Source organism: Sus scrofa, chromosome 1 (genome assembly GCF_054392235.1).
Source record: "Sus scrofa isolate SSC_HxYL_T2T_F1_AM1 chromosome 1, Sscrofa_HxYL_maternal_Yorkshire_Landrace_v2.0, whole genome shotgun sequence".
NCBI lineage: Eukaryota > Metazoa > Chordata > Mammalia > Artiodactyla > Suidae > Sus > Sus scrofa.
In genome coordinates, this window is record NC_139383.1 from 175946441 (window position 1) to 175961998 (window position 15558).

Genomic DNA, 15558 nt, shown 5'->3' on the forward strand with positions numbered 1-15558 from the left:
CATCCCAGCCTTCCCCTTTCTCTGACAATAAGAAAGCCAGCTCTCTTTATCTACACTATATCATCTCATTTTTCAACCATAATATATGTGAAATATATTTGCAGAATTTTGAACCCATAACCCTGTAAGAATCAAATTTATTAGGTAGAGTGTTGTATTTCTGTTTCGTTCTCTTTGTTTTTGGCCTCATGGTGTCCAGTCAGAATACCGTTTCCTCAAGTTTCTTATTTTTTATCTTCCCTGCCTCCTTCAGTGTGGTCAATGGTTTGTCTTCATGACAGAGACCTTACTTACAGGTTTAAAAACTGATATGAAGGGTTTAACTGAGAAGACAAGGCTGAATAAACTAGAGAGAAAAGAGATAGTGTTTAATTTTTTCTTCTTAATATGTTTCTATAACCAATCACTCGAGTTTTCTAGGTATATTATCTTATAAACAACAAAAAAAATTTTTTTTTAAATTTACTACTGCACATGGACCCTCTGTGGAATAAAGAGAAGTAGTGATGTCAGTAGTTCCCCAACAAAAGAGTGTTTATAGTTACTGTCAACTAAGCTACTTGGCTTTCTGGCTTTTGGACAACAAACTGGCTTCCAGTTTCAGTTCCAGGACCTTCTTGGACAAGTTATGAAACTGTTCCAGGCCTCACCCTTATCTCTGTAAAATAACTTCTCTGCCAAAATTCATTACCAAATGAGAATGTGGACATAAAAGAACTTTAAAAGGATATGAGAGGGCTTATAAAGAGGTGTTATTCTTGTTACCATCAATTCTGACTACTGTGAAATAGTATTAAAAAAACTGTATGGGAGTTCCTGTGGCACAAAAGGATCGACAGTGTCCCTGTAGTAGCGGGGACACAGGTTTAATCCCCAGCCTGGCATAATGAGTTAAGGATATGGTGTTGCAGCAACTGGAGCGTACGTAGCAGCTCCAGCTGGGATTTAATCCTTGGCCCGGGAACTCTATATGCAATGGGGTGGCCAAAAAACAAACAAACAAAAAAACACGAAAAAGAACCAAAAACGGTGGAATATGGAAATAGAAAGCTATTTCACCATCTGTTTCTGTCTGTTTTGGCTAAGATGATCTGAATCAAGATCCTGCTAAGAGAATCAAGAAGAAAATGGTACCTACAGGTCTGTAATGTATTTACTCTCCCTCCTTTTTTTTCTTTCTTTCTTTCTTTTTTTTGCTTTTCAGGGCTGCACCTCGGCATATGGAAGTTCCCAGACTAGTGGTCAAATCGGAGCTACAGCTGCCGGCCTATACCACAGCTACAGCAACACCAGACCCAAGCCGTGTCTGTGACCTACACCACAGCTCACAGAAACACCAGATCCTTAACCCACTGAGCAAGGCCAGAGATCGAACCTGCAACCTCATGGTTACTAGCTGGATTCATTTCCGCTGCACCACAATGGGAACTCTTCTCCCTCCTTTTTCTGACATCCGTCCACAAGGCTCACAATTCATTTGGGGTGCACTATCAATTTTCTTCCCTTGTCCGTGTTTAAAGTCAGTTCCCCCCCAGATGATTTATGCCCCGATACATGGACTATTATAAGTCCCACAGAGCTGTCACTTGGCAGCCAGAGGAGGGGCTTACCCACAATGCTATCGACCTGAGCGTCTGCTGTGTTAGATGCGCCACCTCGATGATCCAAGAGAGCTTCAGTCCTCTCTGCTGCTGGCAAACAGGGCTGCTGTTGAGGAAAACACACGCAAGCAACAATTTAAGAAGCTGCTTCAGAACTAAATCCAAAAAGGCTCACACTTCCACCCACTGGTTAGCTTTAGAGAAGTAGAAATAGGAACTAGAGACCAGGAGAGATGAAACAAGGATCAAGGTCACATTAAGAAAGGCTAAAAGACCACTAACTCAGGAGTGTTTTTCCTCAAGGAAAAATTAGCAAGTGTTGTGATTTTGCTATTGACTATTAAAACATACTGTTTTGTTTTAAGATCATGCTTTTTTTTCAAAATCTGAAAATGTGTAAGATCCTATCACAAAGACCTCAGAGACTGAGGAAGAAGGTCCTGGAAAGACAACATGGCACTGCCGAACGTGCTCATGGCTTCTACCTGCCGACCACAGCCGTCCTGGACCACAGTCCTTGAGGACAGAGGGTTGAAATCAGCTTATTAAACTCATTAAGGGCAGGTACCTTGCTTCAGGTTGTAGAGTACACAGGAAGTACTTAAAAAGAACCATTAATTTTATTTTATATTTAAAGATCTAGAGGCAACTTTATGCCTCAAGGAAATCCTGGCATATTTTTAAAAGCACTTTAGCAAAAACACATGCAACAGCACAAATTGCAAACATCTTGAAAGGGCTTACTGCTTTAATGCCTAAATAGCCTTTTCTCAATAGGTGGCAGGCATAAAAAGGGCTATTTTAGATTAGCCTTCTATCTATTTCTAATATTCTCAGTCACTTCTTAAATGGAAAGGGAAGAAATGATAAATGGTGTAAAGATTCACAATGATGAGTAGAAATTAAAGCCAAAGCAAAGAAAAGATCCAGGAAAAAAATCTCTACCTCTGAATGGCAGGTGTCTGCTGATCCAATGTTATGGTTTGCTCCAGCCAATGAGCTAAGAAGGCTAAAGCCTTGGTTCTTCTCTGAAAAGAAAAAAATACAATCACTGAAATTTTTTATTTACATTTTAAATTGTTAAAATGACTGTGACAATAACATAATAGTTAATAATAAAATTTCTAACTATAAAAAATAGTTATCATCATTTACCATACTCTCCAAATTCTGGGTAAATTTTAAATCACAGAGTATCAGTCCAGGTCAAGTAGATGGCAAGGCCATTACAACAAAGAAAAGGTTGCTCAGTGGTTCTGTTTGCAAAGATTAACAGAGCTGGTGTTCTGACAGTCATTATGAACTAATATTGCAGTGTTTTAAACAATTAAAATTAAAAAGAATCAAATACCAAGGTATTATTATCAGGTAAAAATGAACATTCATGTTTTTTTGAAATAAAGCTCTACTCGTGCAGTTATGGTTCCCAATGCTCTCGCTATTTGTATTTACAAAGGAGGACAAATCTAGAGCAAAATGTCAGAACCCAGCCCTGATTTGGTAGGGTTCCCCAAGAGTCACCTGGACAGTGACTACCCCAGTATTGAATATTGACCCTGCTTTGGACTGAGTTAGAATTTCTGTCTAAACAGAGACCAAGGAGTCTGAACTTTTAGCAAGTACTCCAGGAGAGTCCTTAGGATCAAGAAAATTGGAAAAACAAAAAACCAGTGCGCCTGAGAGTAGAAAGTGAAACCTACATCACTCAAGAGTCTAACAGTATAGAGGTCAAAGAACTCCTCTCTCAAAAAGGCTTCTTCCCACCTCACTTTCCTCTCCCTATCACTTCCCTGACTCCATTCTCACCCATCTCTCAACAACCTCCAAACTTCCTAGTCCTCGCCTCTGGTGGGTGAAACCTGTTGACAGAACCCCACAGAAAGAAAACCACTTGCAGGCCCCTCACTCCCATTTTAACTTGGGGAGATTTGCCTTTAAATCAGGATGAAGCCCAACTGTAGCATCGGGGAGGTCCAGGCCTGAGCTTTTTCCATCTCCTGTTACCATCTCCTCATGTAGTACACTTGGCCTACTTGTACAGAGGTACTAACCTGGTCGGTACCTGTGCTTGAAGGCTAGGGGGGCGCTGGGCAGTACCCAGGGTCTCTGCTGCTCTCTGCGCTTCCTGCTCCACAACCTCAACAGTGGCAGTGGGGTGAAAGGTGTGCACGTACTCCTGGAGTCCCCTTTCTTTTTTTTTTTTTTTTTTTTTTTTTTGTCTTTTTGTCTGTTGTTGTTGTTGCTGCTGCTATTTCTTGGGCTGCTCCCGCGGCATATGGAGGTTCCCAGGCTAGGGGCTGAATTGGAGCCGTAGCCACCGGCCTACGCCAGAGCCACAGCAACGCAGGATCCGAGCCGCGTCTGCAACCTACACCACAGCTCACGGCAACGCCGGATCGTTAACCCACTGAGCGAGGGCAGGGACCGAACCCGCAACCTCATGGTTCCTAGTCGGATTCGTTAACCACTGCACCACGACGGGAACTCCTGGAGTCCCCTTTCTCAGCAACCTGCCCACCCATGAGGAACTCTGCAGGCCCAAGACCTGGGGGAGCCCCATCCCAGGACCAGGCTTCAGTGAGGCAGACTGGGGAGACTCAGAGGCTGAGACAAGTGTCCCACACTGAGGGTTTCACAGAGCCTGGGGGTGTTCATTCAAACACTGACATAATCTTTTCTTGTGGCCAATGTGCTATAGGCTTTAAAGCAGTTGTATGCAGTTATACAGTATTCTGGGATTTTACATGTCAGGAGGATACATGAGAGTTCTTATAAAATACTTTAGGCTCTTTGTACAAAAGGCATTTATCTGAGTAATAGAGCACTGATGCAAGAGGGCCCTTACTTCTATTACTGGAAATAACTTGGACTTTGGGTAATTTTCAAATCAGCTCACAAATCTCTCCGAATTCCAATTCCACAGCTTATGTTTTTCCTTTGTTGGGCAGTACCTAAACTTGGCACGCCAGAGGGCAATCCCTGAAGAATAATACAAGACAATGTCAGTTTAGGCATGTTATTAGACCAAAATGGTCTATTTAAAATGCCTCATTCTTTACAGTGGCTGCCTTCAAGGAGGGGATCTGGGATGAGCAGGAGTGAGAGGGAGCTGGACTTGGCACTGTACACTGTAAACCTCTGTCAACCTTTTGACTTTTGTTCCAGGTTCATGTGTATGCCTTTTAAACATTATATGATTAAATTCTATGTGTATTTTATCACAATAAAAAAACAAAACCTGAATGTCCCAACTCTAACAATTAATATAATTTTGGAAAAGTCCAGAGAGTGGGAAGAAAATTGGGTTAGTGGTCAGAAAGTCTGGATTCCATTCCTAGCTCTGCCCACCATTATGACCTTAAGTAAGTCAATCAATCTTTCTGTGCCTCAACTTTCTGATCTTAAAAAAAAAAGGGGGGGGAGGGGATTGGTAAGGTCCTTTTTGCTCTAGATGTTTGTGATTTGATGAAGTAAGCCTCTCTTAACCATTAACTCTGAATTGGCTGGGCTTAAGTATTTCTATATAGACAGAAACAAGAATCTTAAATTGCAGAATCCTTTTAAGGTCCACAGATGACTATGAGTTTATAATCAGGTTTCAGGCTAATGACAATAAGCTGGAACAGCTTTTTCTTGTAAACAGTGGAGAATTTAGTCAACTAACATGCATTCACCATGTTCCACTGCTTATATTTTAAGGAAGTTAGAGACATACAGATTTTCACAATTAGAAAAGCAATTCATTTTTGTTTAACCGAAGCAGACTGCTTGCACATTAATGCTATTCAAAAAACCTGGATGATATTCTGTACACCCATGGTTTTTAAGGAACTCTCCATTTTCCCAAGCTCAGTGTTTAGCAAAATTCTGCCCATGTGCACCCACTGTAAAACTACTGTTTCCAGGGAGTTCCCACCGTGACTCAGTGGTTAACAAATCCGACTAGGAACCATGAGGTTTCGGGTTTGATCCCTGGCCTCGCTCAGTGGGTTGGGGAATCCGGCGTTGCCATAAACTGTGGTGTAGGTCACAGACACAGCTCGGCTGGTGGCTACAGCTCTGATTGGACCCCTAGCCTGGGAACCTCCACATGCCGAGGTTGTGGCCCCGGAAAAAGACAAAAAGAAAAAAAGAAAAAGGAAAAAAAAAAACCTACTGTTTTCATGGGAAAGAATGACCTAAATCTTTTCTTGTTTGCCTGATTTTTCTCCCCAGCATTCAGGGCATGGAAATGTCATCCCTATTAAGAAGCATTTATTTATTCTTTTAGTAGACAGTTGTTGAAATTGGCTTTAGCATCTTTGATTTTATGGATGCTACAAAACACTACACTAAGAGGGAATAAATTAATGTACCTATTCAACTGATTCTTCTGGAACTTCAGAGCTGCAGAAAGGAGAAGTTGTTAAGTGATGTAAAATAAATTACTCTAAACTCTGGTCCTACAAACACTAACTCAGTGCTGGCCATTTGCATAAAATTCTTCAAGGAAGTGTCAGAAACAAAACTATAGTCTCTAGAAATAAAGATAAGAAATGAGAAATTCTCAAGCCTTGTAGAGGAGCTCTTATTTTATTTACTTTTTAATAAGACATTTCAAGAAAACTTGAAATATATGAAAGTATTTGTGTTTTGGGGTTTTTTTAGGCCCACAGGTGCAGCATATGGAGGCTTCCAGGCTAGGGTCAAATCAGAGTATAGCTGCCAGCCTACATCACAGCCACAGCAATGCCAGATGTGAACTGCATCTGTGATCCACTCTGCACTCATGGCAATGCCAGATCCTTAACCCACTGATCGGGGCCAGGGATTGTATCCGTGTCCTCATGGATACGAGCTGGGTTCGTTTCCACTGAGCCACAAGGGGAACTCCAATTTGGATATCTCTTTACAAACCGAAAAGCCATTGTTATTTATCTTCCTTTACAGAGGATTTATTTCACTATCTTTTTCACAGTGTAAACTTTAACTGAGAGGGATTAAGTAACTCATCCAAAGTCACAAAGCTAGAACCTGAACTCTAGAAACTGTGATTCTAATTAATTTCCTTTCGATTAATTTCTATTGAGCCCAGAAGTGCCATGTAAAGAGTAAAGAGACATTCAATGCTTGGTATACAAATAATGAATATGACCCAAACTTGGGTCAAATGCAAAAAGACTTCATTCACATACAGTTCTCTTTCATCAGCAATCCTTCATTACGTTCCTGGCTTAGAATGATTTCAACGGAACTAAACTGAACAGCTAAGGACTGAATGATTAATCAGATGCCACTTCAATGCCTCTCATTAACTGATCCCAACCTTTAAGTCCTAAAGGCACTGGTCAGGTTAGGCCCCAGTGTCCTTTCACTGTCCCTCAAGTAGATGTAGACAAGCGTTTCTCAAATTCAACACTGCTGACACCTGAGACTTTTTGTGTGTGTCGAGACAAGGGGCAGGGGGGAGTCTTGTATATCCCTGCCTACACACCAAAGGCCTGTAGCACTGCCAAATGTCCCCTCAGGAGGCAAAATTGCCTCCAACTCAGAATCACTGATCTAGATCTAATTAGGACAGGAAATTTGGGGCTAAAATGCTCATGTTTTAAGTCATTTCTTGAAAGGAGTTTGTTTTTTGTTTTTTCTTTTTATCTTTTTACAGCCACATCTGTAGCATATGGAAGTTCCCCAGCTAGCGGCTGAATCAAAGCTACAGCTACACCACAGCCATGCCAACACCAGATCCCAGCCACGTCTGCAACCTATGGCAGATCCTTAACCCACTGAGCGATGCCAGGGATCAAACCCACATCCTCACAGAGACGTCAGGTCCTTAACCTGCTAAGCTGCAACAGGAACTCCTTGAAAGGATTTTCAACAGAAAAATAATAACAAAATTGAAAAGATCCAATCTACCTCCTGTCGGCATTACAAACATCCTCGCTATTCTACGATGCTTCTCTAGATGATTTCTGCTCTCTCAGTGCCATTTTCCTGGTTGTCCTACTGTGCTGGTAATAAATACCTGTCTTGAGTCTACCTGCCATCCTAAACTATATTAAACATGGCTTGCAGACAGAGACAGTAGCTAGGGGCTCTCCCACCTTCCCAGCATAGTGATTAGTGTTCAGGGGAGATGCTGAGATAGCCAATGACAACCTGACATGACTGTCAGGCAGAGGCTGCAAGCATTGGCTAAGGAGAAGGTTTTACCTCAAATTTACATGTACTGCTCACAATATTAAGGATCTCCAAGACCACACTCCCAAATGCCGAAAGTGACCTGTTACATGTTTTCTGTGTTCATATTTCAGCATTTCTTTAAAGCAGCAATCATTTAGCATCATCTTAAAAAGTTCAAGTTTTCGCCGTATTTGAGGTTTTCTTAACATCCCCTTCCTCTCCCCACAAAATATTTTTCCACCCATGTGATAAAATGACCAAACTTACTATACAACTAAGATATTTCACCTTACAGAGAAGCTGTACCTATTTTTGTGAATGATATTTTTAAATCATACCATACTATTTGCATAAAAACTTCTTTGAAGCAGTTCTCTGTCAGAAATTATTTCACTAGTATTAGGAAAATAAGAGTGTACTTTTATCTCATATTCCACTTGTTTGACATATGGAAATGAAATGTTTCTAAAATCACAGAAGAATTAGAATCGATTTATTCTCTTTTACTCAACTACTGCTTTAAAATAGGTCAAGTTTAAAGTATATTATTAAAACACAGCACTTTTTTAGAGATATAGGTTAAACAGTGTATCTGGCTCTATTATGAGCTCGGATTCAGGAAAGCAAATCTCTGCTCTCCCTCTGAAACCCCAGACGCCTGCTCACAAGTATAGAACTGTCTCTGCCGATACTAGACCATATCATGACTGTGTCCAGAAAGTAACCAGACTAGGGTGTTTTTCCCCTTTCCTTGGGGAAATGATATATTCATGGTAGAAAATTTGGAAAATAGAAGAATGAACAAGAAAATGAAATCACCAAAGATGCTAATTAACACTTCGGTATATGTCCTCTTCGTTTGTTCCATGCACACATACACAGAAATTCCTAATAAACTGAATTAAACATCAGAATGAGCACTATTTTTCCCAAAGTTGTAAAGGAAAAAGCTTTACTCTGATTCTAAATAAATGGCTCCACTGTAAGTTCTACCTCCAGAGCCTGAAGCACTCTAGAAAATCCTCAAAGGAATGTTGATAATCAAGTCTAAACCCACTCAGAACCAAGTGTTGGGAATAATCTGACTAAATGAAAACAAAACTTTACCATAAAGAAAAAGATGACTTTTCTCATGTGGTTCATAACCAGCTCCAAAAATAAAAAGAATGACTACCAAAAATCTTTTCTAAGCTAGCCACAGAAGGAGGCCTGCCATGCCTTCATGGTGATTAATTTGAAGAGATTTCCCACCATTTATTTGCCTATGGACAATGTGGGGGGTGACTTTAAAAAACAAACAAACAAACAAACAGGAGTTCCCGTTGTGGCACAGAGGAAACAAATCCGACTAGGAACCATGAGGTTGCGGGTTTGATCCCTGGCCTTGCTCAGTGGGTTAAGGATCTGGCGTTGCCCTGAGCTGTGGTGTAGGTCACAGAAAGGGCTCGGATCCTGCGTTGCTATAGCTGTGGAGTAGGCTGGCAGCTACAGCTCCGATTAGACCCCTAGCTTGGGAACCTCCATATGCCGCAAGTGCGGCCCTAAGAAGACCCCCCCAAAAAAAACACCAAAGTCTCATTATTTTACTCATACATTTATTGCCTACCATCTTCTTGAATTTTTCGCAATTCCCTCTTCCCCCTTTTCTCTTACAACACAATCTCCACCAAATTATGCATTCTAAAAAAAAAAAAATCAGTATTATATCTTACTTATTTTTATTTTTGACCACAACATTCACAAGTGAGACAACTGTCAGAGATTATTCAAATCATTTTTCTCAGTTCCACCATATTGGGCACTGGGATAAAAAAAGAGGAACAACTCACTCTGTCCCAAGGAACTCAGTTCTGTAGAATATCATGTGGCTATAATTCTGCCCCATCCTAGAGATTAGGAAACTGGGATCCAGAGACATGCCATTTTCCCAAAACCACCTAGGCAGGGGCAGATCCCGCTAGAACCCTCTTTATTTATCATTCTTCTTTTCACTAATTTGATGTTGTTTTATTTTCTGGGACGTTAAATGTAAATTTTTATCTAACCATTGCTTTTTCACTCTCTTTCAAAAAAAAAAAACAAAAATTATATCAAAGGCATTGGCCATCTACGTTCTCAAGAAAGCAGCCCAGATACCAGGTAGCCAGGCAAACCTTGTGTTTCGGTACTCATTTCTTGCCACTGCTTGGACATCAGTTGCAAATGATTCCTTAAACTGGAATCTAGGATTTCTGCCACAATATCTTGTTACCAAGTACATTCAGGTGAACATACATTAATTGAAGATCAATTCTTTTCATTTATAATAGGAAAACACAGAAAACTGTTTCTACTATTAAAATTCCACTTAATCGTTATTACCCACCTGCACCCCTGGAGATTAAACGTTGTAACAGGTAAAGTGAAAGTAAACTCTCTGAGGATTTCCCCTGCTGTCCCTCCCTCAGTGATGGTATTTGTAAAGCAAACAAACAAATCACTGAATACCCAAGAGCCCATTAACCCCCTCAGGAGACTCACTGGTGCTCAGGTGACAAAGCCTGGGGGGAAGGCCTTGGAATAAAATGTTAAACTGACACAGGACACAGTGCATCATGCTACCTTCCTATATAAAACATTGACAACTTCATCTGAACAAACCAAAACAATTCATCAGGTTTCTACTAACCAATCTTCTTTCCTTGACCTTAAAACCAAGTCTTATTTATCAAGTGCCTCCCAAGTTCAAGGCACAGTACTGAGCATCGGGCCTGGATCATTTAATGGTAACTTCACAACTAGGCAGGTGGGGAGTGGGGTAATCAATTTTTAAAAGTTGTCACATTTAGCATAAAGCATTGCCCCACAGTTTCTTTGTTCATGGTAAGAAGCCCAGTTCTAACAGGAGCTGAGGTAGGTAACTCAAGGAGGCAGCTGAGATTTTACCGACATCAACCCCCCACCCCCGCCCTTTTTTTTTTCCAAACGGCCACACCCACAGCATATTCCCAGGCTAGGGAGCTGCAACACCAGATCCTTTAACCCACTGTGCTGGACCAAGGGTCGAACCCATGCTTCTGCAGGGACCCAAGCTGCTGCAGTGGGATTCTTAACTCACAATACTATAGTGGCAACTCCTGACATCCTTTTTCTTGAGTCACAGCCAGATTTTTAGGTGGAGGAAATATAAGGCAAGACAGTACAGCGGAAAGGTTATACAGTGAGCCATGAGAGGAAGATGAAGACACCTAAAAAACTGCCAAGATATAAAGGCATTTCTAACCACTTCATTTCCTGGACTATTGGAAATTGTATCTTTAATGTATATGGTGGAAATGCTGACCTTTCTAGACGTTTGACCTTTACAGTGAATTCAATGGTATCTGGGATTCCCTCTAAGGTAGACTTTATAGTGTACAAACAGATCCTTCAGCTCAGTGTTTCTCAACTATTTCTATCATGCCCCCTAAGGAGGAAACTCTTGTTTCCTTTTCTACCCATAACCAACACTTCTGACACCAGAGGTGTGCTTTTTCCCCCAGACCAGGTAAATCTCCAGTACTTGGAGGACACCAGCTAGGTGTTCCACAACTTAACGAAATTCTGACACTGACCATCCAAAGTTAGCAAAGACAACCCCCCACCCCTCCAGGATAAGGGCTCAGTCTCACAAAACTGTCCCCCCATTCCCCCACCCCTGCCCCTACCTTCAGACACCAACTGCAAGGCTCAGGTTGTCACCTGTACTTCTGACCAACTGGGGGTCCCCATAAACCCCTCCTCAGGTTTGCTAATTTGCTAGAATGCCTCAGAGAACTCAGGAAAAGAGCTTACCAAAATTACCAATTTATTATAAAGAATATAACTCAGGAACAGCCAGATGGATGAGATGCTTAGAGCAAAGCATGCAGCATGCCAACTTCCCAGCACCTCAGTGTGACCAACCTGCACACACCCCGAACCCCACGGCTTAGTGTTTTCACTGGAAGTAAATGATTGATTATATCATTGTCCACTGGTGATTAACACAACCTCCAGCCCTTCACCCCTGCTCAGAGGTCAGTCAGGGTAGGGCTCAAAGTCCAAACTCTCTAATCATTGGTTGGTTCCCCTGGCAACCAACTCCCATCCTCAGGGGCCTTCCAAAAGTCACTCCATTATCATAAACTCCGGTGTGGTTTAAAGGGGCCTGTTATTGAATTAACCAAAGATGCTACTTCACCTTTACTGCTCTGGAGTTGTTTCAAAAGCCAGGACAAAAAAACAAATGTTAACTTATTGTATTATATTAGGAGTTCTGTGCCAGGAACTGGGAAAAAAGACACGCACTAGGGTCTTTCTAGACATTTTTTCCCTAATTATGATATACTCTTCCAATTGAAATATTAATACCACAGATATACTGTATATATTACATACTATATGCATATCTGTGTTTTACATGTAAAAAGAATTTTTCTTTTTTTTTGCCCCAAGAATCAATTTTCACCCCTTTGAGAGTGGATAATGCCCTGTTAAGAATAAATGTTTAGTTTATGAAACAAGATGTTAGTAATGCCAAGAATATGAAACTAGGTTATTATAAGTTAACCTAAAAGTTATACTCTATATCAAAAAGATTTATAAATCTCTTTCTAGAATAATTTGCCTACAATTACAGTACTATCATTTAACCTGTTTCTTTATACAATGTGAAACTAACAAAAACATTAGCTGAGCACTTACTATGTACACATAAGTCTAACTCAAACTGAAGAGAATTAATCTGTAGTGACTCAAAGTGAACTAATTTAAAACAAACTCTTGCACTCACAAGTAATGCACAAATATTTATTTTATTAACTATCCAAGAGCCTTATCTGTACTTTGGATTAAGCTCAGAACAACAGGATAAAGTCAGTATCAACATCATTTCATATACAGCCTTTTAAAAAGGATTTATTTAAAATGCAGTAGGTAAAAAACTCCAAAAACTTCAGACACGATCATTGCTTCCTGCCTGTCTCATTAAAATCTTACTCATGCCAGCAGAACACCTCAGCCGAGGGAGTTCTGTAGGGAACGAACTCATGTGGCTCTGCCAATAATTTCCCATGCAGCCTGAGTCAATTATTTAACTCTGTGTTCGTTTCTCTAACCAGCCAATAATGTAAATCCCCACACTGTAATGGAAAAACACACAACACTCCTGGGTCAGGAGACCTGCCCTCTTGTCCCACCTTAGCTACTGACTCACTGTGTGAATATGGGCAAGTCACCTCTGTTCCCTGAGGCCTCATTTTCGCCATCCTTGAAAGGAGGACGTCAAACTAGAGGCATTCATGGAGATTCTATGTTCTAAATGCCTTCAGCTGGCTAACTCACAGACGTTAGCATACCTAACAAAACAATATGCCTTAGTAAATTCTATTAAATTCAACAACGTATAATCTGTACAGCCGGTACAAAACTTGGTAGAAAAAAATACCAAAAATATTGGGAAGAAAAACATGATTGAGCTCTAAAACAACAGTCTTTAAGAGTTTAGGCCAGGTGCCTTGCTAAGTTGAATTAGGTACAACTGTCATTCACAAGAATTAACTGTAGCCCCTTCTGAACCATTTCTATTTTCTGCCTGGATCATCTCTTAGCATAATGTACCTCCACAAATCACTTCCTGGGATTTGGAAAATCAAGTCCATATTTACCCTACACATACCCTACATTACAGATTCCAGTTAAATTCCCTTCTCAGCTTTGGTTTTTCCAAACTCATTACTTTAGACAATCTCCATTTTTTTCCCATCTCCTTGATACTTCAATAGCTCTGAGCTAAATCATTTCCATTGGTATTTTCTTCACCTCCTAGGAAGACTATGAAGAAAAGTGATAAAAATGAAAGCTAGCAACAGGGAGAAGCAAGAAAAATATAACAGAGAGAAAATTTTCATCACTGTTCTCAGCTCTGACACAAAGTAAAATATCCTTTCCCCAGGCTACCAGCCTAAGATATTCTATCTGCTGAGAATAGATAGGATTGTTCTTTGATTTCTCTATGCCATTAACTGCTTCTAGGACTGCTTCACAAAGTACTGAGGTACCTGTTATTAGAAAAATTCAACCTGGAGTTCCCGTCGTGGCGCAGTGGTTAACGAATCTGACTAGGAACCATGAGGTTGCGGGTTCGGTCCCTGCCCTTGCTCAGTGGGTTAACGATCTAGCGTTGCCGTGAGCTGTGGTGTAGGTTGCAGACGTGGCTCGGATCCCCCGTTGCTGTGGCTCTGGCGTAGGCCAGTGGCTACAGCTCCGATTGGACCCCTAGCCTGGGAACCTCCATATGCTGCGGGAGCGGCCCAAAGAAATGGCAAAAAGACCAAAAAAAAAAAAAAAGAAAAATTCAACCCAAAATGTTGCATGATCATCTGGCAAGGATGCTGAAAAAGCCATTCCTGTACCAAAAAAGAATGGACCGGCTCAAAACTTCCTAAGAGTTTTCTATCTAAATGCAGTCAGGAGATAAGTCATCCTACCAATCAACTGGTAACACTGGCTTACTCGTTAAAGTGCCTGTCAGGGGAAGCCAGGCAAACATTCCCAGAGGATGTGTGCAGCATTTGCTAAATTCTCCCCTTCTCCCTGTGGGTCTCAGTTGAGAATAACTGGATTAAATTACCTCTAAAACCTCTGAATATAAAAGCTTACTGATACTCTCAAACAGACTATATTTGAAGGCAAGTGTCTAAGACAACAGATGAGCCAACCATTCCCCAAATTCCTTCACAGGCTTAATCACTGGCTCACTGTCACTTTCTCTAATACTATTTCCATCTGAATTCTCAGCGAGTTTGTCTGTATATATATATGCTGTTGTTGGTCTTTTCAAGAACCTGATTCTTGGTTCATTCTTGGTTCATTAAATACAGTAGAGGATGTTGTCCTCTACTGTACCTCAGCCATAAATTCCCACGGTCATAGCTTAAGACCTTATTATCAACTACAACCCCTCCATAATCTCAATTTCATGCATCCCATTCTCGACCACCACCTACCCTTCCAGCTCACTCCCTTCCTTATAGCAGCTCAACCCAACTATCCTTTCATTCCACTGGGACCTCAGAACTACCACCTTCCCACTGACCCTCTCCCCATTGGGTTTGTCTCTCCCTCTCTTACCCAGCTTAAATTCCATGGTCAACCATTCTCTTATGTACATGACCTAATCCCCTGCCTCTCTCTTGTTGCGATATCCTTTCTTGGTAAAAGCACAATTGATTATTCCACGCCAGCACCCATGTAACTTAAAGCAGCTGGAGAACACCGACCACCCCCATCCCCCTCACAGGCACCTACACACACCCAGGCTGCATGGCTTCACTTTAAATTTAACATACCAAATTTCAGGTGGGCCCCTTCATGCTGTCGGGCCATCATTTAGCATTTTAACTTTATGTACACCCTTAGGTTCCTCTACCCTCTCTCTCCTAGATGACTCACATTTTCTTCCCTCTCCTCAATTTTTTTTTTTTTTTTTTGGTCTCTTTTGTCTTTTTAGGGCCACACCTGCAGAACATGGAGGTTCCCAGGCAAGGGGTCGAATCAGAGCTGCAGCCGCCAGCCTACACCACAGCCATAGTCACTAGAGATCTGAGCCACATCTACATCCTACACCACAGCTCACAGCAATGCTGGATCCTTAACCCACTGAGCGAGACCAGGGATCGAACACACATCCTCATGGATACTAATGGGGGTTGTTAACTGCTGAGTCACCATGGGAACTCCTCTTCTCAGATCTTAATGCAACATCCTTCTGCCCTCAGCTGACAGCGCGGCT

General features: G+C 41.3%; 1 protein-coding gene across 10 annotated transcripts in view; it reads right to left on the reverse strand.

Annotated features, from left to right (window-relative positions):
* The window catches only part of AAGAB (alpha and gamma adaptin binding protein), a 308159-nt gene that overhangs the window by 6599 nt on the left and 286002 nt on the right, over positions 1-15558 (reverse strand). For all 10 annotated transcript variants that reach the window (XM_084979083.1, XM_084979072.1, XM_084979051.1 and 7 more), the window contains 2 exons: positions 2547-2629; positions 1611-1707 (listed from right to left, as the gene is read on the reverse strand). In XM_084979083.1, the coding sequence (XP_084835209.1) occupies positions 1611-1707; positions 2547-2629 (180 nt within the window). The remainder of the gene's footprint in view (positions 1-1610; positions 1708-2546; positions 2630-15558) is intronic.